This window comes from Cryptococcus depauperatus, chromosome 1, assembly GCF_001720195.1.
Source record: "Cryptococcus depauperatus CBS 7841 chromosome 1, complete sequence".
NCBI classification, from domain to species: domain Eukaryota; kingdom Fungi; phylum Basidiomycota; class Tremellomycetes; order Tremellales; family Cryptococcaceae; genus Cryptococcus; species Cryptococcus depauperatus.
This window is the reverse complement of record NC_089468.1, coordinates 208,251-232,224: the sequence shown is the minus strand read 5'-3', so window position 1 is coordinate 232,224 and position 23,974 is coordinate 208,251. Positions and strand designations below refer to the sequence as shown.

The 23,974-nt window shown below is 43.7% G+C and overlaps 13 protein-coding genes across 13 annotated transcripts; 9 read left to right on the top strand and 4 right to left on the bottom strand.

The window, feature by feature from the left end:
- Window positions 1-1,885: 1,885 nt before the first annotated feature.
- L203_100094 (uncharacterized protein) lies at window positions 1,886-2,998 on the top strand (the record flags this gene model as incomplete). The annotated part of the gene is made up of 1 exon (XM_066209561.1): window positions 1,886-2,998. The coding sequence occupies one exon, from the start codon at window positions 1,886-1,888 to the stop codon at window positions 2,996-2,998; it is 1,113 nt and encodes a 370-aa protein (XP_066065658.1).
- A 388-nt stretch (window positions 2,999-3,386) lies between these two features.
- On the top strand, window positions 3,387-3,973 carry L203_100093 (uncharacterized protein; the record flags this gene model as incomplete). Its single annotated transcript, XM_066209560.1, has 4 exons — window positions 3,387-3,578; window positions 3,627-3,748; window positions 3,799-3,838; window positions 3,905-3,973. 4 exons carry the CDS (start codon window positions 3,387-3,389, stop codon window positions 3,971-3,973), a joined length of 423 nt encoding a protein of 140 aa, XP_066065657.1.
- A 90-nt stretch (window positions 3,974-4,063) lies between these two features.
- On the bottom strand, window positions 4,064-5,231 carry L203_100092 (homoserine kinase; the record flags this gene model as incomplete). Its single annotated transcript, XM_066209559.1, has 3 exons — window positions 4,064-4,288; window positions 4,348-4,467; window positions 4,515-5,231. 3 exons carry the CDS (start codon window positions 5,229-5,231, stop codon window positions 4,064-4,066), a joined length of 1,062 nt encoding a protein of 353 aa, XP_066065656.1.
- Window positions 5,232-5,432: 201 nt separating this feature from the next.
- L203_100091 (uncharacterized protein) lies at window positions 5,433-5,952 on the top strand (the record flags this gene model as incomplete). The annotated part of the gene is made up of 5 exons (XM_066209558.1): window positions 5,433-5,459; window positions 5,513-5,545; window positions 5,599-5,661; window positions 5,726-5,825; window positions 5,897-5,952. 5 exons carry the CDS (start codon window positions 5,433-5,435, stop codon window positions 5,950-5,952), a joined length of 279 nt encoding a protein of 92 aa, XP_066065655.1.
- A 310-nt stretch (window positions 5,953-6,262) lies between these two features.
- Window positions 6,263-7,105, top strand: L203_100090 (uncharacterized protein; the record flags this gene model as incomplete). The annotated part of the gene is made up of 3 exons (XM_066209557.1): window positions 6,263-6,429; window positions 6,479-6,806; window positions 6,854-7,105. The coding sequence occupies 3 exons, from the start codon at window positions 6,263-6,265 to the stop codon at window positions 7,103-7,105; spliced, it is 747 nt and encodes a 248-aa protein (XP_066065654.1).
- Window positions 7,106-7,203: 98 nt separating this feature from the next.
- On the bottom strand, window positions 7,204-8,708 carry L203_100089 (uncharacterized protein; the record flags this gene model as incomplete). Its single annotated transcript, XM_066209556.1, has 6 exons — window positions 7,204-7,341; window positions 7,394-7,448; window positions 7,502-7,953; window positions 7,997-8,121; window positions 8,170-8,507; window positions 8,560-8,708. The coding sequence occupies 6 exons, from the start codon at window positions 8,706-8,708 to the stop codon at window positions 7,204-7,206; spliced, it is 1,257 nt and encodes a 418-aa protein (XP_066065653.1).
- A 1,335-nt stretch (window positions 8,709-10,043) lies between these two features.
- On the top strand, window positions 10,044-11,432 carry L203_100088 (uncharacterized protein; the record flags this gene model as incomplete). Its single annotated transcript, XM_066209555.1, has 5 exons — window positions 10,044-10,118; window positions 10,723-10,784; window positions 10,874-11,012; window positions 11,066-11,330; window positions 11,377-11,432. The coding sequence occupies 5 exons, from the start codon at window positions 10,044-10,046 to the stop codon at window positions 11,430-11,432; spliced, it is 597 nt and encodes a 198-aa protein (XP_066065652.1).
- A 272-nt stretch (window positions 11,433-11,704) lies between these two features.
- L203_100087 (holo-[acyl-carrier-protein] synthase) lies at window positions 11,705-12,193 on the bottom strand (the record flags this gene model as incomplete). Its single annotated transcript, XM_066209554.1, has 2 exons — window positions 11,705-11,957; window positions 12,009-12,193. The coding sequence occupies 2 exons, from the start codon at window positions 12,191-12,193 to the stop codon at window positions 11,705-11,707; spliced, it is 438 nt and encodes a 145-aa protein (XP_066065651.1).
- A 229-nt stretch (window positions 12,194-12,422) lies between these two features.
- Window positions 12,423-14,371, top strand: L203_100086 (uncharacterized protein; the record flags this gene model as incomplete). The annotated part of the gene is made up of 5 exons (XM_066209553.1): window positions 12,423-12,442; window positions 12,543-12,894; window positions 12,940-13,612; window positions 13,661-14,207; window positions 14,260-14,371. 5 exons carry the CDS (start codon window positions 12,423-12,425, stop codon window positions 14,369-14,371), a joined length of 1,704 nt encoding a protein of 567 aa, XP_066065650.1.
- A 616-nt stretch (window positions 14,372-14,987) lies between these two features.
- On the top strand, window positions 14,988-16,882 carry L203_100085 (uncharacterized protein; the record flags this gene model as incomplete). Its single annotated transcript, XM_066209552.1, has 5 exons — window positions 14,988-15,158; window positions 15,241-15,458; window positions 15,534-15,660; window positions 15,721-15,912; window positions 15,959-16,882. 5 exons carry the CDS (start codon window positions 14,988-14,990, stop codon window positions 16,880-16,882), a joined length of 1,632 nt encoding a protein of 543 aa, XP_066065649.1.
- A 398-nt stretch (window positions 16,883-17,280) lies between these two features.
- L203_100084 (uncharacterized protein) lies at window positions 17,281-18,558 on the top strand (the record flags this gene model as incomplete). The annotated part of the gene is made up of 6 exons (XM_066209551.1): window positions 17,281-17,421; window positions 17,691-17,755; window positions 17,806-18,115; window positions 18,166-18,367; window positions 18,446-18,453; window positions 18,529-18,558. The coding sequence occupies 6 exons, from the start codon at window positions 17,281-17,283 to the stop codon at window positions 18,556-18,558; spliced, it is 756 nt and encodes a 251-aa protein (XP_066065648.1).
- Window positions 18,559-19,138: 580 nt separating this feature from the next.
- On the bottom strand, window positions 19,139-22,073 carry L203_100083 (uncharacterized protein; the record flags this gene model as incomplete). The annotated part of the gene is made up of 9 exons (XM_066209550.1): window positions 19,139-19,450; window positions 19,525-19,632; window positions 19,704-19,846; window positions 19,914-20,099; window positions 20,158-20,316; window positions 20,370-20,517; window positions 20,571-20,953; window positions 21,010-21,131; window positions 21,184-22,073. 9 exons carry the CDS (start codon window positions 22,071-22,073, stop codon window positions 19,139-19,141), a joined length of 2,451 nt encoding a protein of 816 aa, XP_066065647.1.
- Window positions 22,074-22,241: 168 nt separating this feature from the next.
- On the top strand, window positions 22,242-23,907 carry L203_100082 (uncharacterized protein; the record flags this gene model as incomplete). The annotated part of the gene is made up of 6 exons (XM_066209549.1): window positions 22,242-22,431; window positions 22,485-22,724; window positions 22,781-23,019; window positions 23,064-23,224; window positions 23,279-23,615; window positions 23,668-23,907. 6 exons carry the CDS (start codon window positions 22,242-22,244, stop codon window positions 23,905-23,907), a joined length of 1,407 nt encoding a protein of 468 aa, XP_066065646.1.
- Between the last annotated feature and the right edge of the window lie 67 nt (window positions 23,908-23,974).

Sequence of the window (23,974 nt, the reverse complement as noted above, 5' to 3'; positions counted from 1 at the left end):
GCTAGTACTCCTGAACTTGCATTGATAGAAATATAGAAAGAAAGAACTAAGATACAAAGTAAATTAACTATATACACCACTCTCCACTGTCGGACATCCCTCCATCTCCGTAAGGGTTATAGTGGGACTGTAACAGTAAGCCTCTGTTATCTTATATGGACCCTGGAAACGAGGAGAAAACTTAGCAGCTCGAAATTCTTTATCGGCCGCCTTAAGCTTTTTCATTCCATTTCTTCTCTGGAGCTATCACATATTCGCTGGCATAACCCAACTGAATTTCCTCCGCGTCTAACTGAAACGCCTGTCTTTTGGGCATACTATGATTTTCCCTTTGAGGACAAACCAAACTAATGTGCCCAACCTGGCGGCAGTTATAGCATCTGTCTCTTCTGGCTAATTCCTCCCTGACATGATTCCCCTCTGATGTAAGACTCTGGGTATTACAGGGGATATAGCCAACAAATAATGATGCAATTGCTTGCATCATTGTGGCCTTTTTGGTTCAATGCATGTTATATAATTGTCGGTATTCAATCCATGACATCTGGCGACGTAGAATATGGAAGGCTATTCTTCTTGTCATAATAAAATTCGATGGGTTTCTTCATTCCGGCTGCGGTTGGATTTTGATCTGTTTTCTTATGGAAAGGTGGTCCTCTTTGGGGTCTCCATACCGAGGGTTTCCTCGCCTCCGGTCTTGACTCTTCTTCAGTTATCCTAGTGGCATGTGAATCGATAATCTCTCGTATTTCTTCCAAAGTTCCTTCTTCAAACCTTGGTTCCCGTATAACTTTTGAAAGAAGATCTTTATCTATTCCACACTTGTAGAGCCAGATGACCTCCTTGTCTTCAGGATAACATGAAGTTCCCTTGAGATTTATTCGAAGAGATCGAACCATAGTATCAAAGGTTTTCCAGTCTGTGTTATTTTTCATCTTCAGGCTTGCCCACTTCCTACGCTCTTCAATCATCCAACTTTTTGGGAGAGTTTCCTTTCGGAAAGCGACTACCCAGTCTTCCCAAACTGATTTACCGTCGTTTTCCATTTCCTTGCCCTTCTCCTCGACCCATGTCTCCAGTTCTGTACCACTTAACGATTCGTTTGCCATATTTATGACGGATCGACGACGTTCTTCTTTGAGATCAACATCATCCAATGTTTTCAACAATCCGGCCGAATTAAAGACATTGTGGAGACGGCGTGTGTGAGAGAGAATATCTTGAGTGTTTTTTGTATGACCAGTAAATATCGGTATGGCAGGTGATTTGGTTTCTTCATTAGACTTCCTGAGTCTAACCATGTTCTCCGTAAAACGCCTCTCCCACTCCTCCGTGGCTTTCCCATGACGTTTGTTCTGGTCAAACATAACTTCCATAAGGCGTTTGTTCCGTTCATCCGCGGCTTCCTTATTTTGCTTATTCTGGTCGGCCACGAATTTCATAAAGACGCCCAACGTAAACTCAGCAGCAGTGTTGGACTCAACGTTTCCTCTGGGATCTACAGGTTCTTCCATTTCCGCATCGCTTGCGTCCTTTACTCGAGTTTGAGGCGGCATTTCCAATTGAGAAATAGAATCCCGTCTTTCTGTATTTTTCGTGTGTAGTTTTGAAAAAAGTGTAGGCTTAAGTGCTTCACTGTAATTAAGAGTTTTATTACTTACGGTTGTGGTAGAAACGCTTAAGGTCGAGTACTGCAAAACTAGCACTGGTGGTGCATATGAAATGAAGTATGAACGAGGAACTATTCTATCTACAATCTATGTATTCTATGTTGACGGACTTTTCCGGGTTTTCCCATGTGGCAGCGTGAAGTGCCATGTACTTACAATTACTCTGTTATGTTTACTTTCCTAACAAAAGATGGTTGTTAATGAATTTACTATTGATGCTGCAAAAGTTACGACTTTATGCTTTTCCATTCAACACTATCTCTCAACCATCATTCCAACGTCTTGAACCAGTTTATGCCTTGATTCTTCAACATCTTTGTCGCCTGTCTCCACTCAAAACTCTGACTCTGTCTAGAGAGTTATACGAGCAAAGCATCCAAGTTTTGTATCGAGACGTGACAGTCTCGGCGGCAGCTGTGGAGCCTCTCCATGATCCATTCTCTTCTTCTTACCAACGTGCCATCGATGCCTTCTCATATAGTGAGGTTTTGCGTATACCCGACTGGCAAGCGGTCGAGGAAGTACTCGCCCTTGTAGAGCACTTTTCCTCTGAGCCTGATGGCGTTTATGCCTTGCCACCAGATAAACGAATTTTCAAAAACGTTGGAAAGGTTGAAGTTGGATGGAAAGTTCTCAAAGAAGTGCAAGAATTTGAGAATACAGATTTGGAAAACAGTTATTGCCCAGAGTTGTCATATCTGGCACTAGCCTCGTTGTTGGGAAACAAATTCAGCGAGCTTATCGTTCATGTGGGTTCGGATGAGAGAGGACGGCCTTACGACACCAATGACATTGTATTGTTCCTCTCGCCAGAAATTACGACGTATATTGCGCATGGAACACTCAAGAATCCAGTTTATCTCCAAGCACTAGGCAGCTCTGTTAGAGTCAAATGGCCAGGGGCAAAAAAATGTAGACTCGTTTTGTATATGGAAGAAGATTTTTATGACCCAGAGATGAAGGAAGCTCATGCGATTCATGACAATTACGTGTATCCAACTTCGCTCGCCATTTATCAACATCTCTGTGAAATATCTAGAACAATGCAAGAGTTTGGCTGTCTGGAGGATGGGCCAGCTGCTTGTCAGAGGATAGAGTATTACCTACTCCGACCGCAAAATGTTCAAATCAGCATGGCTTCGCAGATAAACATTAGCGCAAGTGATACCGAAAGTCTTGAAATGATGGATTTCTTGGAGGGCTGTATGTTTTTCTACGAACTCAAAAATGGAATATGGAAAAAGCTGGATGTTACCAAGAACTATAGTGATAATTGTGTCCCTATACCACTATTATGGTCAAGCCTGTTTTCACTGAACGATATATAACGCAAGATGTGTTTATTTTTCGGCTCAGATTATACCACTGAAACCTTTTATCCATCCAATTCTTGCGTATGAAGCTGTCATGCTGCTATGAAGCTATTAGAATTTTTTGGAGTTCCCAAGATCTAACCCTTACTTGGCTCCTTAAAAACCCAAAACCGCTGATTTCTTTGGTTTTCGCTTCCTTTATAAGCTGCTATAGCCAGGAGACTCATGAAAGGATGTGGGATTATTCTACCCATACTCAATTTGGTCTCACAGAGGATAGTAAATGAAAGGTTTGTAAGGCGTATCGGTCGAAGAGAATCGGCCGATGCTCTAATTCACCTTTACTAAAAAAAAAAGTCAATTTGGATATTATTCTGCCAACTGGTTTGGTTCTAAACCAATCATGTCTAGCTCCGCAGAGAGAGAAAAGGCCAAGGAGGCTAAAAAGAAGAAAGAAGAGCTAGAGGCAAAACGGAGAGCGTATCGCAAGAAATGTGATCCTGCTACTGTGGAAGAAATGTTAGGTGGGAAGGATTTGGAAAAAGACTATTTCAAAGAAGGCCAGTGGAAACCTAGTTGGGCCCATCTTGAGTTTGTGGGTTATATAATGCAAGACCGTTCACAAAAGCTAACACGATGGTAGAACGCCGACGCTTGTCTCAGTAACATTCTCAAAAATAAAGAGAGCGGGTTCTATGTGCCCGCAGGAAGTATGTTACCACTTGGTGCACAAATGCAAGAGATGACAGTTATCAAATATGGCGGGTAAGTGTGAATGGTTCTTTGGATGAGGTAAATAAATTGACTGTAATCAGGTACTTTCCAGAAGGCACATCATTTCCTGGTGGCGTTATGGTACCCATGCATGCGAGGATGGTCAACGTGAGTTTTCTTATACGTCCTATTCTGACGCGATGATAGCTCCTGCCAAAAGAGACCGAAGAAAAACCCAAGGCTGAGAACGAAGAATCCATGTGTCTTTTACAGTAGTTTCATCACACCGTTGTCAATTGCGTCTATGTTATGCATATCTGTTGATAACGATTGTTATTCTGCCAAGCTGTATCGTGTTTACTATGTTCAGATTTCCTCAACCACGCTGCCCTTCTCATCAATGTCCAAAACTTTGTAATCAACAAGCACATTCTCTGCTCTAAATATTCTCTCAATAGCAGTAGCAATGTTCTCAAAATTGTCTATAGCAAGAGCAAGTATGGTAGGGCCAGCGCCAGAGAGACAAATACCAAGAAGGCCGGGGTGTGAGGTGGGTGTGAGAGTGGAAAGTATTGTAGGAAGACCTGGAATCTATCCGAAATCGGTTAGCATGCCAATGTTCAAATCGACTGATATGACCATAGACATACAAGAGTCATACGATAAGGTTGGTGAACACGATCACCCATGGCGTCGTAGATGAGATCTGGGTCTGGCGGTGATCGTGCCAAAGCAGTAGTTAAAACAGCTAATCTTTGGAGATTGAAAATCTTGACGACTGTCAGTGAAGTCGAATCATCTAGCCAAACAGACTCACCATATCCTTTCTAGAGTAGTTATCTGGCAACACTCCCCTTGCTTTAGCAGTAGCCAGCTCAAATCTTGGGCTAACAGCAATAGCTTTGATCTCTCTTGCCCATCCAAATCTAACAAAGTGTCCTATCCCATGCGGTGGCTGAGGAGGGTCGACACCCCAATCAGGCCCTGCATCCGGCGGGTATTCGGGTAGTACTTCTGCGAGAGGGATAGACGCAGCACTCATATCTCCAGGAGAAAGTTCGCGAAGGTATGACCCGACAAATCCACCCATGAGAGCTGCTGTGACATTATCTGGGTGCCGCTCTACCATCAACGCAAAATCCAAAAGGCGAGATTTTGGCAGCTTGAGATCGCCTAACAGATTTCCCAGCAAAACACCAGCAATGACTGCTGCTCCCGAAGATCCAAGTCCACGGCCAAACGGAATTTCATTGTGGGCTTCAATGGTGACTCCTGGGGGAAAATTCTTGATGTTGTTTGCCCGCAGTACATACAGAGCGACACGGGTTAGCAGATTTTTGTAAGGAGAAAGAGGAACATTGTCCGAATCAAGACCAGTGTAAACAATCTTGGGCAAGGGGTCAAAGTTGGGAGAAGGAGGAGGGATGGTGACGACAAGAGACAGTGAGAGCGATAGAGCAATTCCACAGACATCAAATCCTGGGCCAATGTTTGCTGAAGTGCATGGCACGTTGATTCTGTACTTTCTAGTCATATCTTTTGCTTAAGGTAAAAGGAAGAAGAAGAGAAAAAAGTTCCCAATCCAAAATGGAGGCTGAATTAAAAAGTGTTTATAATTCATTACGTAACATATTTTCTTCAACTTCTTATCCCCTTGTGTCGTTAAAGTAAAATCAAATCATATATCATTTGCATCTATCACTACAGCATAAAAAATAAGTAAATTTTAGTCAAGATGTCTGGACGAAAAGTGATGGTTCAGGTAAGCCTTGTTCTGACTGAAAAAAGCTTTATCAAATGTTAAATTATCTGTAGCCCATCAACATCATTTTCTCCCACCTTCAAAAGGTCGGCATTTATTTTTAACCTACCAAAAGAGTATATGCTGAAGAGCAATATAGCACAATCGCGTTACAGTATGGCTGTACGATAACACTGAGTTCCGTATTGAGGCCTACATCATTGTATGTCCTGGCAAACGAATATCATGAAGATGGGATACTAAACAGCTATGCGACTGTCGTATAGGGATTCGACGAGTTTATGAACTTGGTGTTGGACGATGCAGAGGAAGTCTATGACTGTGGCGCAAAATCCGGGAAGGAGATTCCCCCACGGAGAGAACTTGGTATGTGGCACGCTTATAACTTGTCTTCAAGACATCAAGCATGCGGATGTTAATCTGTTGGGTGATTATAGGTCGCATATTGCTAAAGGGTGACAACATCACTCTGATACAGCCTGTGGTGGCTTGATATGGAAGCTGAGAGTTTGATAGGATTCTGGTCAAGAGACGCCGTCTGAGATGTACGTGATAATGCAAACAATGCTGGAGGCCAATTGAGCAGTACACCTTGTGTATCAACCCGAAATCATCCACAAACATGTGCATGATATTGACAGTAATCAAGGTTCTACTAAAGCTGGTTTTATGAATAGAGAGGTTTTTTTTAGTTTTTTTTAATGTCGATTAAAATAATAAAGTCGGCCAATTATTTTGCGTTTTGTTTTTAATTTTTATCTTTCCTTGTTTAATCAAGCAGCTAGCAAACTTTGGCACTACTCATGCCTAATGGCTCAACAGACTCTGGGAAGCCTATCGAACAACTCCAAGAGTATCATGTACGCCCTGGGCCAGCATACAACAACGACGCAATCCCGCCAGCGCTGCTCATTCCTTTACACCTCGTAAATATCAACCACAGAGGCAGAAAATTGCGGCTGATAGGACAGTGTGTATTCACCCTGCTGCAGCTGAAAAACACTGATAGAAATTAACAGAGTTCTTCATTATAACCTACGCAAGGCTATTTGTATCCTTAGTTCGCATTCCCCTCAACAGAATTCTCAGTATCCGACTTTACTCGTTGATCTCTCAGTTCCTCTTCTTGCTAATTCGCCTTCAGTCAAAGACATCTCTTTAAGCTCGATGAGAAAGTATAGCATGGCCTCGCAACATGAAGTTCACAATAACGCTCAAGAGACCACAGAGAATAAGCGTGGAAAGGAGCAGGCGTGGGATATAAGCAGAGAGCTTCTCAGTCTACGCAAAGGTCAATGGGTTAGTGTGGTGGGATGGCTGGAAGATGGGAGCGAGGCTGTTCAAAAGGTGTGCCAGATGTTTCGGAAACTGAGCCAATAAGTTGACAATGATAGTTTCATGCGTTTGGCCAGTATGCCCCTCTTCCGCCTGTTATATTAGAAGCAATACACATTCAGCCTTCTAAGGGTTTTCCGACGCCTCTAACTAAATTGAGAGGGGAGATATCCGCATGGAATGGGAAGAGGACGCTAGATACAAACAATTTGGAGGGAGATTGTCAAGATGCAATCCAAGAAGAGATAGTTTTTTGGGAAGACGACTGGGAGTCCACTCCCAAGCCAAAGAAAGCGAATCGTAGCCACTGAGTTTCCTCGCTCTATTGTCACCTAAGTACAGTTTATAACATGGTGTTGTATCTTTTACATGTATCATTACCCTAATACTCTGTTATGTTATGCGCCATCTACTGCTGCCCAACTAGTTTGACTTCAATAGGCTCGCTTTTATTATGAGGGGCGCCTATTTTAGGAGGCAAGGCCAAAACACGAGTATTGCGACGCCAAAAAGTGACCAATGTGCTTGCTAATGCAGCTGGATTGTCCTGTATTACTTACTGTTAGGAAAACAATGTACAAAGAACTTGGAATACGTACTTCGTGTAGATAATGTCCCACATCTTTCATCACTTCCAACTGAAACTTACCTTGCCTAGAAATCTTTGAGCAATGTTTGGATTAGAGAAAATAAGTAAGATAGCTCACATTTGCCCAACCATTAGCTCTTTATCCAACCTCTCCTGACCAGCAAGCACCAACAACTTGGCACATTTTGCTTCCAAGAATCGCTTTGATAAACCGTTGTACCATTCTGCCCAATACGGCTCTGTACCCATCAGATCTGTTCTCCAAACTTGTGGTACTTTTGTTCTATCGCCAGAGACATTTTTATCGGGGACGATGATATGCGGAACAGACACTCGGGCTGATTCAGGGTTTCGAATAGATTTAGAAGCGACATGCCAGTGAATAGCGTCCACCACTGACTTAAACGACTTGGGCCGCTTGCTTATAATGGAATTCATGAGAGGAAGTGACTCAATGGCGGTTCCTTCGACAACATCAAGAATAACGACGCCTGGTATCGTGTACCCCTTCTGTTGCAGAATAGGAATAGCACTCAGAACTGGAGCAGCACCCATCGAATGACCAAGCAGCTGTTTTTGATGAGCTTCGTGACAGTAGTGGAGGCGCACTCACAAGTAAATCGGGCGACTCTTTAGCACTGGGAAAGACAGTCTCTAACAGGGCGATAAAGTCCGTTAAAAGTGTATTATGCGATAAATCAGTGTCAGCTTCCTTAGGACCTTTTGTCATCGTCTTGCCTGATACCATTTCAGCTCAGTTTGAACAATAAGCAGCAGTAAACCAACCATGTCCACGACAGTCAGAGGCCAGCACCCCCATTTCCCCCCGGCTTGCGTTTTCAACCTCTCTGGCCAGCGTAGCAAAGCTCATAGCACTAGCTCCACCGCCATGATGACATATCAGCACTGTCCCATTAGGATTACTCTGCTGTCTAGCCTTGAGGCCTGATGGACCTGGGAGAGACGTCTCTTTGGAGCCTTCAGCAACCACCGGAGGGGTGTAGTAAGCTCGAAAAGTACATGGCGAATTGGTCGGCTCGACCTGGAATGCTTGGGCAAAATAGTCGGCGGCAGACAAAGGCGAGTAATCTTGTCCAATGAGCTTGCCTGCGCGCATGATTTTGCTTTCCCATAGCTGGTGAGCATCATTCTATCTCCTAACAAGAGACAATAAACCTGGGTTGTAAATCACCAACGTTGTCGCCTTCTTCTGCGAGCTCTTCGAGCTCTTCTCCCTCTACCGCTGGTTCGTCAGCCCAAGGTGCCCTTGTCGGTATAAGTTGCGGAAACTTGTTCATGACTGATTTTCGAAATATATCAGACATAGTTGTTCTTGATATATTTATTATCTCTCTGTCTACGTCTTTAAATTCAAGAGGACAATGGGTGCATGTGTCATAAAGTCACGTGACCAGTGGCCACGTCCGCAACTGTGCCTAAAGCGCGTTTCAACATGAAGTGGAGGTGGAGATGGAACCAAACAAACTAAGATTTGAAAGAGTATTTGGATTACCATTGAGATTCTTCCACCTTGAACAAAGCAAGGATACAAGCTATTGGAAAACAACGTGTAGAACCTCTTCAGCTGCCATGTGCTATTAGGCGGAAGGCTGGTATGACGTTTTCCAAGCGGTAGCAAGCTTGAAGCGATGATGGAAATCATCCAGTTATGCGACCTTGAAGAGGTATATATATATCCCGCCTTTAGACACATTAACCCGGCGAGGACACCAATTGCTCTTAGCCAGCTACTGAAAGTGACCTGTACAGCGTCTGCTATCTGAGATTAGACAAGAAACCGTTATACGTCCTGCAATGGGTTCTCTCCCTCCAGATGGTATACCAATAACCCAGGCCACTCAACAGGTCCAAAAAGCCTTTCTGTAAGACTGTGATAGCCTCCAAGGTATCTCCATTAATCTCCAGATATCGTTTGAACCCAAACTCAGTGTCAAAGAACAAGCTTCCACGTCATTGACAAGTGGATAAAAGACAGCGTCAGAATACCATCTCATCCATTATACTAGAGACTCTGGCTCTGCTTCCAAGTCAGCATGCCAGCGCAATACAAGGCAGCTCACCAGCCACTGGCATCGATAAAGCCCACTCTAACTATTCAGAAAAAAAATATCCTCAAAAAGTAAAAACAAATGCCATTTCAAACCCGATAAGAAAAATCTGATGCCTTCGAAAAAGGCTGTTTTTGCTTTAACCAGTAATCCTCATTCCACATCACCACTTTATACATTTTGACTTGGCGATTAATGTAGCCCCTATGCTCTAGAAATTAAATGTTATTTTTATTTTTTTTATGCATTAGGTAGATCAAGAGAAAAAAATTATCAAAAAGTGTGACGTGTAAGGTACGGCGGATTTGTTTTGACCAAGTCCCTTTCGTGTCATCTGCCCCTCACAAATACAAGCAATATCGGCCACAACTTTCTTCTCCCTTTTTTTACTTTTCTTTCTTATTTACCTTTCCATATCGAAATCCCAACGTTTTAGTCAAAGGTGAGTCTGATTGATTACTGGTCCTGTTTAGGCTTGAAAACACTTTAGCTTTTCAAACGAGGTGGAAGAATGCAGCTGACGATTAGCTCTTGTACCATCTCATCACCGATAGCTTTCTACGTTTGCTTACTAGATATTTGCTGCTCACTATGGCTCCCACCAAGAAGACTACCACTGTTGCCAAGAAGGCTTCGTCCCACCCTCCATTTTTGGCTATGATTCAAGTGAGTATTTGGTTTGACGAGACGGGTTGTGTGGAGTGGTTGTGGCAAAGCCGCGGCATAAGAGGGGATGAGGTGCTCTTGGTTTTTTTCTTGCTTCCACAGCTCTCTTGAAAGCTGAGACTTGACAAAGAGATAAAAGGCAAGCATTTGTGCTTGCATGTTGACCTTGCAGTGCATGGCTCTTTTGCCTGGAACGTGATTGGCGATGGACGAAGGCGGCGGAGTGGCGTGTTTGAACAAACAAGTCGCTAAACCCTCTGCCTTATTTTTCCTCTTTCCATGGATTTTTTTCGTGGTTCAAATATGTTGCGATTGACGGCATGATGCTCTGCGTCTTGCTGTTGATCTTGGGTCGTTGGTAGTAAACACTTGGCGGCATCTTTTCAAAGGCCTGCCAGATGATTCTTATCTACACATCTTGTGGGCCACAACACATTTCATCACCCATCGATTGATTTTGGAAGTTGAGCGTTCCACGGATTGCCTGTGTATGCGTATATGGCTTTATGGGCTATTGGTAATGAGCGCAACAAGGTTGTCTTATGTTTTTCGACCCAGAATGCGAGCTTATTGATTGGCATGTGCTGATGGTCTCATTCAACAGGAAGCCGTCAAGGCTCATCCAGATGATGTTAGGAAGGGTGTCTCTCGTCCCACTATCAAAAAGTTTGTTTGCAATTTACACTCTATCGAGGCAGGCTTTCTGAGCAGCAAATGCCATGCCTGAGGTTGAGGCGTGAGCTGACGTCTTGAAGGTTCATCGAAGACACTTACAAGCTTGACATGAGCTCTGCCAGTCATACCACCAACCTCAGCTCTGCTATTAAGCGCGGCGTTGAGAGCAAACATCTCGCCTTGCCTGGTGGACCTTCCGGCCGGGTAAAACTTGCCCCTGTACGTGTCTTGCGGCTTCACAAATTAGGAATCAGCGCTGAAGCCATATATAGAAGGTTGCTGGCGAAAAACCAGACACAAAGCCTGTCGAGAAGAAGACTGTTACAAAGGCCAAGCCCGTCGCTGCAAAGACTGCAACCAAGGTTGCTGTACCAAAAAAGACTTCTAGCAAGACTGCCGCCAAACCCGTCAAGGCCACCAAGCCTGCTGCTGCCAAAGTCGCTCCAGCCAAAAAACCCATAACCAAGAAAGCCCTTCCTGCCAAGGCGAAGCCTACCACCAAAAAGGCTTCTTTGACCAAGAAGAAGGCTCCCGCGAGTACGTATGATTGTCCTCCTGAGCGACTGTAACTGAGCGAGAATAGCCAAGGCTGCCAGTGCCAAGAAGGTCGCTCCCAAGAAGAATATTAAGAAGGCTTGAGTGCCCTTTTTATTCATTCTTTCAGTACATCTGGTCGGATTGTAGGCGAATTTCGGCACAAAGGGTTGTTGATATATGTCGTTGTGCCAGCGATAGCTTGTAGTCTTTATTTCACCTTTGATCTGTTTATAGCTTTGTTTGACCTTCGCTTTCGATTGCTTATTTTCAATAGAGCTGGATACTTATGCATGCTCCAGCGGCTACCTCCATCAGCGTGTTTGAATTAATATTGGCCAAAAGTACAAACTGCTCAATCATTTCATTCGCGAATGTCAAGACTCAAGCCCTTGGTTGAATTGAGTTGCTTGTTTGAATGTTTTGTCCAATGATACCACCACCCCGACAACAACGCCAGCGTCGTGCGACAAGGTCGGCATTAAGGCATAATTTGCTGCAATTTCTTGGGGAACAATGTCCAGTCTGGGCTGTCCGGTAGAAGCATGAACGAGCTGGAATGTTTTAAAGGTTGGTGAACTTGGAAGTAATCCAGAGAGAGATTTATAGGCTGCTTCCTTGATACACCATCTGCATTTTGGTCAGATCCTACCAAGACCCCAGAAAGTATGATAGGCTTACCTTGAAGAGAGGAATTGAACTTGCTGATCCAAAACGTCTTCTTGCCTAGTAGAAGCAATCTTCCTAAACCGCTCAAACTCTTTCGGAGAGCATATCTTTCTTGCAACCTTTTCGGCGCCTCGCCTAGCCACAAAGCTATGAAACCGAGAAAGAGAAAGAATGTCAATACCTATTCCAGATATCATGGCATATTTATTTGTAAAATGATTAGAATATAAAATTATAAAATTAATGCTAAAGAAAGGGCTAGTCTTGGGAAGCTTTCAAAGCCTGAAATGGTAATGTTTTGTCGCGCCAAAAAATAATTAAATTTGTATTTCTTTTTCATCTTTCCATTCTTGAGTAAAACACTTTATTGACTACTTGTAACTTCTTTATTATATAAACAGATTTATTCAACAGACTGAACGAGGAATGGACGAAGAGACAGCTTAGTAAATCCTTCCATTGCCATGTCACGACGCGTTGCTTCACTCAAATCTCATTAATATGAGCATTGTTTCGCTCAGTTTGCTGATGGAATTTGAATGATAGTGAAATTGAAAGACAAAATACGATTGCTGAAAACAGGGCTCTTCTCGACTCGTTAGGGTTAGAGCCTACCAATCGTGTGCCGTTGTCATCTCCACCAGTTTCGTCTAAAGTCAAAATCAAGCCTGCAGTCAAGAAACGTAAAGCTCCACCGGCTCCGTCAGATGAAGGCCCCAGGAGGCGATCGGGCAGGTTGGCAGGTCAGGAAGTAGATGAGGAAGAACTCAAGGTGAAATTGGAGGAGGAAGAGCATGAGAGAGAGGTTTTGCGAGTTGTCAATAGGAAAGAACGGGCAAAGGTAATGAATATTGGGAAAATGGTCGAAGAAACTCTTGAGACTGAAATTAAAGAGATGGTCTGTCTAAATTCTGCTTTTGTATTTGATACTTATGTTAATTAGGAAGATTACCTTGAATTCATTTCCAAGTTGTCCAACCAAAGGACTTATCCACCAATGTCGACATCTGCTAAGGAATCGTATACTGATCATGGCGCAATTTCTACAGAGGTACAAAGGCTTAAAGACGCCTTCACGAACATGCGTCTTGAAGCCAATGCCAAAGTCACGAACGAAAGAGTCTTCAGTATGGTTGTCCACCCAGAAAGATCAAAAACTCTTGTTTTTGTTGGCGACAAGTATGGTCAGCTTGGTATCTGGGACGCGCTAGGCCCCCCTATGGACAATCCAGAGATGGAAGATGATACTAATGGTGTACAACAAAACGAAGATCAAGAAGGAATAATCTGGCGCGTGCAAGCTCATGCAAAAAATTCAATATCTTGTATGAAAGTAGATCCCGTCAATGGATCCGGTCTCTTTTCTTCAGCATATGATTGTTCCCTTCGCCATCTTGATTTCGCGACGCTCAAATCTACTGAACTTTTCGCATTTCAAAACGAAGATATGTTGGTTAATCATTTTGATTTGGTTCCTTCCGGGAAAGAGGCTTGGATAGTAGACAAAAACGGCGGAATTAGCCATTGTGATTTTCGAGAGGGAAGAAATGGGAGAAGAAGATGGGTTGTCCAAGAAGAAGGGAGAGGTGCAAAGCTGGGTGGTATCAGCGTGAATCGTATGTTAATGTGGTATTCACTTGTCACACTTGCTAATGAGATTGTAGCCTTAATGCCTCATCTGGTTTGTACTGCAGGGAACGATCAACATGTTCGTATCTGGGACACCCGACACTTGTTATCTATTCCGATCAACTTTTTACCAACCCCACCACCAACTGCCACGGATGGTTTTGATCTGCCAGAGACCAATCCCACACACGAAACAGATTATGATGCTATTGTCAAGTATTTGGGGTCTGCTAAAGGAAGAGGCCTCATGCGAGCCAAGTGGCAACATGGCAAGAGTTGTAGTAGTGCTTACTGGGATCCTTGGGGTCGCCGAATCTTGACAACAAGTTACGACGATAATTTACGTATATTCAACGTTAATCCTCAATCTCTCCTCTTAGACACTCCTCTCCCTTCAGCTGCTTTCAATCCTACCAAGACGCTTAAACACAATTGTCAAACCGGAAGGTGGTTAACAATTTTAAGAGCTCAGTGGAGTTTAAATATGGATTATATGCCACATTTCACGGTTGGAAACATGAAGAGGACTTTGGATGTTGTTAGTGCCAGTGGAGAGAAAATCTGTGCTCTCTGGACGGATGCGTGAGCTTTCGATATTATACAAGTGGGAGGTAATACTGATATGTTACTCTAGAGTGACCGCGGTTCCAACAGTGACAACATCACATCCTAATATTATTGGCTGTGTTTTGGGAGGCAATACTAGCGGACGAATCCAGCTCTGGTTATCTGGCGGCAAATCATGATACAATACGATTAACCTTCATCTCTTTGGGATAACGATGTGTAGTAAAACTGGTGGGTCTTGAAAGGTTATGTAATTTTGGATTATTTGAGCTATTTCGGTCTTGTAAAGCGGTCTAATTATAACTCACGCAATAAGATCCTAAATTTGTATACAGTTTCTTCAGATGACACAACGGCAACTACAGCCTCGTTGAGCCTCAATTAAAGCCGAAAGATTTGCTAACACTACGCAAAACAGAGCTGACCATCACATCCTTTATTCTTTTTCCTCTCAGCATACCTTTGAAACTGGAGGGTACTTGGTTAGACAAGGAGACAAAGGATAGGAATGTTTTCCTTTATCCCATGTTTGAGATGCTAAACATTGCCACAGTTAACGAAGAGGAGGGTAAGGGAGATGTAGGAGGGTAATGAGTAGACGGAATTCACAAATACAATCTCTTTTTGTTCACTGACAATATTCACTCTGCTCTGCGAGCGACATTTAATATTACAATATTATTCATATCCGACAAAACCAAACCAAACCACTTCATTTCCAAACTTGCATTCTAGCGAACTTGACCACAAAACAGAGTACTCAGTGCAAAGATCCAGGAGAAAGACATCACAAAGATGCCAAAACTTCGTCGCCTAGCACGTTCAACCCCTCTGCTTTTACTGCTCATCCTGCTTCGGCAGGCTAGCGGACAATACATCCCACCGCATGCGGTCGGCATGCGACGATTTGTGGGATCCGAGGCTGGAGTGGAAGTTGAGAGAGAGAGATTGAGAGGCCGAAATGATGTATGTGATCTAAACTGTCTTTCTCCATCTCATATCCTTATTTCACACCATATTTCCCGTCGATGCTGATAAATGCCAATAGCCAAATCAAGACTCTAACTCGCGCGCAATGTACCTAGTCTCTCACTCCAACTTTTGCCTTCTTGGCCCTCCCAAAGGGTCGTCGAAAATTTCAGACACCAAACTCAATGTCGTCTCGTGGTGTACAGATCCGAAACATGGGAACCGACTTATACCTGATGGAACATTGAAGGGAGTGACATATGTCAAGGCAAAAAACTGGATACAAGTCAGTGGGAGGTGAGCTCATTACATCTTATCACATTCAAAAGCCCCCGTGTGATGCTGATGGGTAATTGTTTTCCCTTTGGATAGTGGCGATTTCACAAACATCAATATTGCTCCAGGAGATCAAGGGGGCCAGTTCGATAGCTCCAAAAACACGCCTGATGGAGCTGCCATGTATGTCACGGATGACAATAAAGCTGCAAACTCATGGGTCGTACGTCTTGTTCTTGCATTCAACTGATACCAGAGAATATCGATTGACTTGTGGATAAAGACACTCATCTCATCAAACACGTTCTGCGTTCGAGCATGTATTGGCGATCCTAAATTTTGTCCAGCAGGATACGATGAGATGGGATGTTATTTCTTCACTTCCAATGGAGTTGGATGGGATAATGTTTATCAAGATTGCGAGGCAGACGATGGCGATCCTCCTGGAGTCGTCAACGGAAAAACTTATACACAAGTAAGTCTGAGTATTCTGGGATCCTTGCAATGCTAATCAGCTACAGGGTAATACACCAGTTCCAAACCCCTCAATACCCCCTGTCAGCAATTGTCAGCTCGGTTCAAGCGTACGCAACGGTCAAACGGCGTCGCCCCAAAAATCCGGCAGTAATGGCGGAGATAATGCTCAAACGTCTTGGGTTGCAGTTCAGACTTGCGTGCCCTGTACAGCTACTACTGATGGCGCGGCTTCCACTCAAGTCCCAGGTAATAGTGGTGCTACAACCACGGCAGCAACAGAATCTACTTCGAAAGATGGAAGCAATAGTGGTAAAACTGAGCAAGTGGGAGTCACACAGATGTCTAGCAACAGTGCAAGCGGTCCTGTAGCTGTGCAGCTTTCCAGCGGAAATTCAGGAATGCTTACTCCTGTTTCTTCCACTGGCGAAGGATCCTCAACGACTGCTGTGCAATCGTCCACTAAAGCCGCGTTGGGTGGCGAAAATGGAGGCGACCGACTGATTGCAAGATGGCTTGCCGAAAGAGACGAAAAAACGACAACCAAAGACGGACAATGTTGCTTTACCACTTGGACACCTACTGCGGTGGGCGGGGCGACAGCAACAAACTCAGATTCTTCCGGTGGATCTCAACAAAACACTGCTGGCTCGAAGTCGGGGTCAGGAACTGTCTCTCTTTCTGGAACCAAGACTGCGTCGGGTACTGTGTCTGGCTCTCCAACTGGTTCTGCCTCGGGCTCAAGAGGTGTATTGGGAGGATCCTCCGGATCCCCATCGATAAACACTACTGGATCTCTCAAACCTAATGCTTCTTCCAATGCTAACGGTTCTGGTAACGGTACAAATGGCAAAAGTGGTGCTTTGGGAAAGATGGAAGTTACCGGTCTCAACAGTGGCATGGGGCAGCTGCTATGGCTTGTTGGAGCAACAGGAATGGCAATATTGTTTGGCGGCCTTACATTGGTGTAGTGGATGAATTTTATATAGCCTTGTCGAAATATACCCTATTTTATAAAATTCTCTGGATGTAGCGTGAAAACAAAATGTAAACATGAACGGAAATTTCCGGTGTTTTACAATGTGGCTTCTAATCGCGAATTACGTAAATTGAATGCAGTGTTGTTTCCACAATCTCTGCGATTAATTATTTTGCTCTTTGTTTTACATCTTAAACTTTTTTTTTTTCCTCATCCACTGGAAATTTGTCCTTTTTATCCTTCTTTCCCGCCTCTTCACTACTTCATTTACTTGAACTACTGATTTTGCTCGTGAATAGTCACGTTCAACACCCAACACCTCCTTTATTCCCATTCCGTCCTCGCCCTCCCTTATATATTCTTTCACCCTCATCTACAAGACCTGCAAATATGCTTTTGGCGCTGATTGCCTCTCAGCTGATCTTCGCCTCCATCTCTGGCGTGTTTGCTCAAGGTGATCTAAGTGCTGCCAACAATCTGACAGATTTGGAGGGGACATGGACTAGTAACACTGCAGTATCTACCGGTGGCGTAAGTATTGTTTATCGCTGTGTCTATAATATTTCAAGCTATAAAAAGTGGACACAGGATAGATGACGACTTTTGTGCTGTCTTCTTGCTTGGTTGGGTGTGGTGACAGCGCTTTGGCGCGTACAAAAGTGGCTGGCGCAGTCTCCCTTGTTGGAGACCGCGGTCATGATTTATGATTAATCGATTCAGTAATTCTTGTTGACAGTTTGCTCTGGTGGATCTGGCAGCGGTGAAAATGAGACGGACAACTATGCTAACCATTTATGCAGGATATTTGTAACCCCGCCGAGATGAAGTTCAACTATCCAAAAAGCAGTGGCATCTCCTATTCATTGCAAGTAATATTTTGTTGCGTACCGAATGAAATTCTAAACAACTGCATAGCACCAACAATGGGTTCTTTGAGGAAGTTCGATACCAATATAATTCCAACGCTACAAACCCTTCTTGCATACAAGCCTACATTTCTTGGCAGCACGGTACCTATTCTCTCAACGACAACGGTTCAATCTCGTTGTTTCCCTTTAGTTCCGATGGCCGAATACAAGTACAAGATCCATGTGCCGCTACGACCAACGTCATAACCTATTACAACAACCAGGTGCTCTTCAGTGATTGGGGAATCACTGTTGATCCCAGCACTGGGCAATACATTCTTCAGTTAAACCGGTTTGACGGCGCCAAACTGGCTCGGGTACGTTGTGTGCAACGAAACATAATCTTCTTGCGCTTATTATCGCACAGATGTTTCTCGCTGCTAAGCCACCCAACATGCTCCCAACTCAGTACATTACTGGCGTCAATGCTTCTGGTCAAACAAACACTCGAAAAAGATCGTTTGTCTCCTCCCCCATTGGCTACTTTAAGCGTTCTACATCTTCTGCAGACCCAAGAGTGGCGACTGCTTTGACTGGCGGACAAGCTCTTGGTTTATTAGGACTTTTGGGTACAGGATTGACTGGATTGTTGGCTCTGTTTTAGGATATGGACCTTAGCTCTTACCCTTATTCCAATTGTAAGCTAGGCCATGAAGTGAGTTGTTTGGGAAGTTGTAAAATTGAACAATTTCAGTTTCCTCTTACAAGAATTGTGTTGACTTGAGTTAAGGCTATTTTCTTTCAAATTCAAAAAGAATAACACTTCATGGTATATGCAAGTAATTCAGTGAAGAGTGGTAGAAGGATATATAGAGAGAATTCAGAAAGTTGTGGTGAATCTTGTTTTGTTTGTTGAGCTGATCCATGAGAGACAACTCAGTCTTTACGGACAGGTTATTGGGGGAAATAGAGCTTCAAAAACTTGTGTCTAAAGCAACACATGACGCTTACTTTCTTTTCTGCGTCGATCAGATTATAAATCACCATTCGTTCCTTTGACATATATACAACAGTGGTGGTTTTCATCATTTGTTATTCTTTCTCTACTTGTACTTTCTTTTCGTGTATTGTGCTCTTTCGTCTTATATTTACATTTTTCACAGATTATACAATCGAACACTTTCAAACTTTCCATACTGATTTGATGATCGCTTCCATCTATTTCAAATCTATTCCTTCATGTTTTATGCATGATTGTTTTATTATAAACCATTAACGATAAAGGCCGCCTAAATCTCGACGCTTCTTGCTCATCAGTATAGTCACTTTGCTTTCCCAATTATCACTCAAACCTTCTTTCAGCTGGTCAACTTGCGCTTATTCCTCATTCACCTAATCCCTCATTGCTCCATTTTTATATTTTCTGGCGCCTCTCCTCCTTTCCATTTTCCCTCAACCCATTCAACTCTACCCAAACCGCTTGCGCCCCCACTTGCTACCCATCCTGCCTGACCAATACCTCCTACATTATGCCACTTAGCACAATGAATACCGGTTTCGGGATGCCAAGTTGCCGTTTTGTTTGTATCATTGGGACCCTTGTTAAGGACGTGTTCGATAGGGACCGTTTGTGGGAGAAAATTATCAACAAGACGGTATGTTCTGGTTTTAGGCGAATAATCTATTTCGTATAACTTCTCAGATGTCCATGTCTAATGGGAGAATGTGAACAAGTCATTGGTTGATCAATATTTTGAAAGGCCACGAGGAAAGCAGAGCCACTTACACGAGCCCTATTGAATTTTTTGAAACCCTCTAGTTGGTTGAGGATGATGACAGTCCCATCTGCGGCAGCAGAGACAATCATTGGGTGATAGTCAGATGTTGATATGTCCTACCGTTCAATGCCATTCCCAATGAGCCACAAGTAACCTGGAGTACAATAACGATGAAGCAAGAACGCACCCAAATCTGTCCACGCTGTCCGCCCAAAACGATTCCTTTCGTCTTCCGGGTGCTAGTGAGCCTTATTGTCAATATGTTGTAGTCCATGTCACCAATCAACGGTGAGGGTAACCAATGACTGAATGCTGTAGACATACACGGTACTGATCATCGTGAGCAATCTAGTTTGAAACCAGTAGTCCAAAGACAGATTGGTCGGAAGTTACTCACCTCGCTCGCGCTGTAGCTCCGCTTTGGAGAGGTCTCGAAGATCCAGCGCACATACAGTACCATCATATGACGAGGCTATCACAAAAATGGGAGGTTTACTGAAAGATGAGGAATCGGAGGGTATACGACAGACTGACAAAGAACGAATACACGATTCTGCGAGAGAGGAGTATGAAGAAGGTAATACTATCAGAAACTGATCAGTGGATCTGAGAACGAGACACAATAGAGAGATAAGACAAACATGAAGAGGAGGATCCAGAGATGAGGGCTTCTTGGATATTCCATGTTGCAACATGCCCGTTGTCTAAACCGACGGCGATATGCGTACCTGTTATCCAGTCAAAGCACATACAGGCCGAATCGGGTACAGTAATTCGGAACAATGGTTCATGCGTTTTGACTTTGTGACTTTTGTTATTCTGTTTGTTGTGACAAGAGAGGACAGATACCTACGATAGATTGGTTCATAGGTGTTCTTACTACCTTGGAGAAATTTTGGATGTGGTACAGGATAGAATGATATGCTACCATCGAGTCCGATAGCAGCCAAGATACCCAGCTTGGGTATTGCAATGTCTTGTCCTATCGTCAAGATATCGTACTATTCCCATCAACTGGTTAATTGTGTCCTTGCAATAATGACAGTCAACTTACGTCGTCATATGTCCCGAGAGGCATCCATTTAATCTGCATTGCGCAACCGCCCTGCACACAAAGTACTATTTCACATCTCATCCCACATTCCTTCTTGCCTTCACTCATCTGAACGTCCTCCCCATTCTGTCCCTGACCTTCATCTTCGTTGAGAGTTGGAGGCGTTATGGACCAAACTTGAATGGAACCCTTTGTGTCTCTTGATACCCTCTCAAACATCTCAGGCTGGGTTTGAATGTTGCGCAGGGTTGAAACAGCAAGGTACTGTGTATTGTTCAATTCAGCGGATTTGGATGGGGCAATGGGACACCATTCAAGACCCCAGATGGGGCCGCCAGCAAAGAATGTGTAACCTTGTCTGATTGATTCAGCATTTGTTTCATCTGCAGGTTTATCATCAGTGAGGTTTTTGAGGAATAGCTAGCACAAAAAATCGCACGTAATGAGCGGGAATCAAAGATGGAGAATTGCGTAGCGATCTGTTCATCATATGGCCCTAAGAGAACATTTATGCTTGGTTGCTGGGAAGTGGCACTTGTGGGAAGATATGATCTCGCCTGTCTGCTATGATTGTCAGAGATGGGTTGTCAAGAAAATCAAACAAGAGTTTCACTCATTCGCTAGAATAACCAAATCACTTGGTTTTGGCCTTCCTACGCGATCAAACTCCAGCCTCACTTCTTCCCTCAACAACCAGCTTTTCCTTTCTGACACTTCTTTGCTACCCTCTTCGCCGACATACATCTCTGGCCACCAGCCTTCACCTCTCCAGAGCTCCTTTGGCACACCACTGAAAGATTGCCCAATGACCCATTCCCGAAATCTCTTTCTATCCTTTTTTGACTTGAATTCACCTGTCGGAGGTTCTTTCAGCCATTGTACTTTTGGCTTGATACTTCCATTTTTGGGATCGGAGCACAATCTGGTGGAAAACGGTAAAATGGAATCTAAAGGTAACTCGTCTTTTCTCATTTCTCGTTCTTTGGACCTCTGCTTTTCGAGGTTTTGACGCTGAGTCTCCCGTGCTTCCCAATCATGGCTCTTGATTATCTTTTCCGCGGATCTACCCAAGATATAGAGGTATTCAGTAGGGATATGAGAAAATGGCTGGTCTTTGGTAACTCTTTCCGACTTGATAGTTGGGTTGTAGGATCTGCTTGTATCTTCAATGGCTCTTGGCCTCACTGTAGTAGTTGTAGTCTTGCTCTTGTTCTTTGTCTGTTTTCCAATACTTTTCTTTTTCCCCTTTAAAGGAATCTCTTCCATATCATCCATAGTATCGCTCCCTCTTCCAATTACTTGGCCTGGTTCATTCTTAACTTGCAGTAAAGGGCTGTCAGGCTCAAACTCTTCACTTTCTCCCTCTAATAAAGCATCGTCCTCATCGTCTTCCCTCGCTCTTTTCGTCCTCTTGCCAACACCTTCATCTTCTGATATATCATCTAATCCTTCAGCAACGTCGGCGTAGCTTTTTCTTGACGTTCTCCGTCGTAACTCAACCATTCTGAGCTTTACAAAAATGATTAAACCGTTTTAAAAGGTAAATAATCGTTTTTAGCCAGTGAAGGTGGAGGGTGGTGGAGGCAATCACTTTCGGCGATCTCCGCTCTTTTTTATGCTTTCTTAAATATCATGATTGTTTTATCTTATTCTACAACTATACATATCAACATGATATCTCAAAGAATCACAATAGCATTTGGAAGTCCAAGGCTGAGAAAACGCCCTCTCCACTGTCAATGGACAAGGCGTATGGCCTCCAACGCTAGCTCGCCGTCAAGCAAGATCACTACAACACCCTTCCAGGTGACGCCGACCGAAGCCTTGAACAAGATGCACATCAACGCTTTACTGGCATCAGGTAAGACGAGACCACTATTAGACTACCCAGCGCGCCAGACTCACTTTCTCTAGCTTCTGTTCCAAATATGGTCTATGCCTTCCTTCTGAGATTATTTGGTCCTTCAGTCACGTCTCTGGCACGAGAATTCGGCTTTGGTTCAAAGCTTGAGCTCAAAGGTCAGATGAAGGCCGCCCTTTACCCCATATGGAGAGTGGATAGCATGATTGAGGGGAAATTGAAGCTCGCGAATGCAAAAGATACCAGACTTGAGCCTAATTTGTGGATAAGTTGTAAAGAGGCTTATGTACCTGGTACGTTGACTTGCGCTTCCCAGATGATTTTCACTCATAGTTTGACACGTTGGTAGGTAATCCATTTGCACCACTGTCATATCTATCATTTGCTGTTCCGCCTTTGCCAGATAATCTTCCTGCTTATAATCCGTCCAAAGACCTTCGACAACTCGAAAATGATGGATTGGAAGTCGTCCCCGTCCCGTTTACTGTTTCCCCTCTTGGTCTTCTCAGAAGAATTCGCAAATCCATTGGCAAAAGATCAGAGTGGGAAAATTTGATAGCCAACGAGTCTAAATTTAAGGAGACTTTGGTAAATTTTTGATTTAACCATCGTGATAATGCTTAACGAGACAGGTTGCTTGTTATCCCATCATGTTCCCAGTCTACATTGCTGAGTTTGAATATGAACAAGGAGAAGGAGAACGGCGACTAATAACTGTCGTTATGGATGCTCATGACGAGAATATCAAGAATTGCCGTGTCAGTTGGCCACCCCCTCCTCATCTGGTCGAGAGGTGAGCATTAATCTCACTACAATAAAACAAGACTTCTGATCAATAGTTGATAAGCGGACGTTTTGATAAAAACTACTATGTCAATCCGGCTCCCTTCATGCCAAATCTCAATGTAGCATTATACCCTCTGCCTGCACCCCACGCCCTTCTAGGCGCGCCACATGCCAAGCTCATTGAAACATACGACACTTACATGTCTCCTGCTCCCACTATTGGGGACATATCTGATATTGACCCTAGCCCGATGGTGGCCGTACAACAATATGAAGAATCAGATGGTGTCGATTGGGAAGATGAGCGGATACAAAGCTGGAGCGGAGTTGAAAGAGAGGAGAATGCCGGATGGATGGAGATGGCTAGCAAAGTTCAAAAGGGACTCGAAACTATTGAGGTATGTTGATTACGGGTTTTGACTGTAACAAAAAAAATTGATCAACTCATAGACAATGCATTACTTGTCCACAAAAGCGGACCGTCCTGAACAGCTCAAAGGTATCGTGATCTCAACTGGATTAGGTCGTCCTCATTTTGAACGAAAATCGCTCACTGATATGGAGGATCAACTGAGAAAGGACCTGGAAAAGATGAAGGAAGAGTTGGAAGAAACAAAACCAAATTGGTTGAGAAAGTGGGAGGTCAAGGATATACAAGGAAAGCTTGAAGGGGCGAAAAAAAGTCAGTGAAATTTGGTCAAAAAGTCATAACAAGAAGCCTCGCATAATCTCGCTATACCATATCACATTGATGATC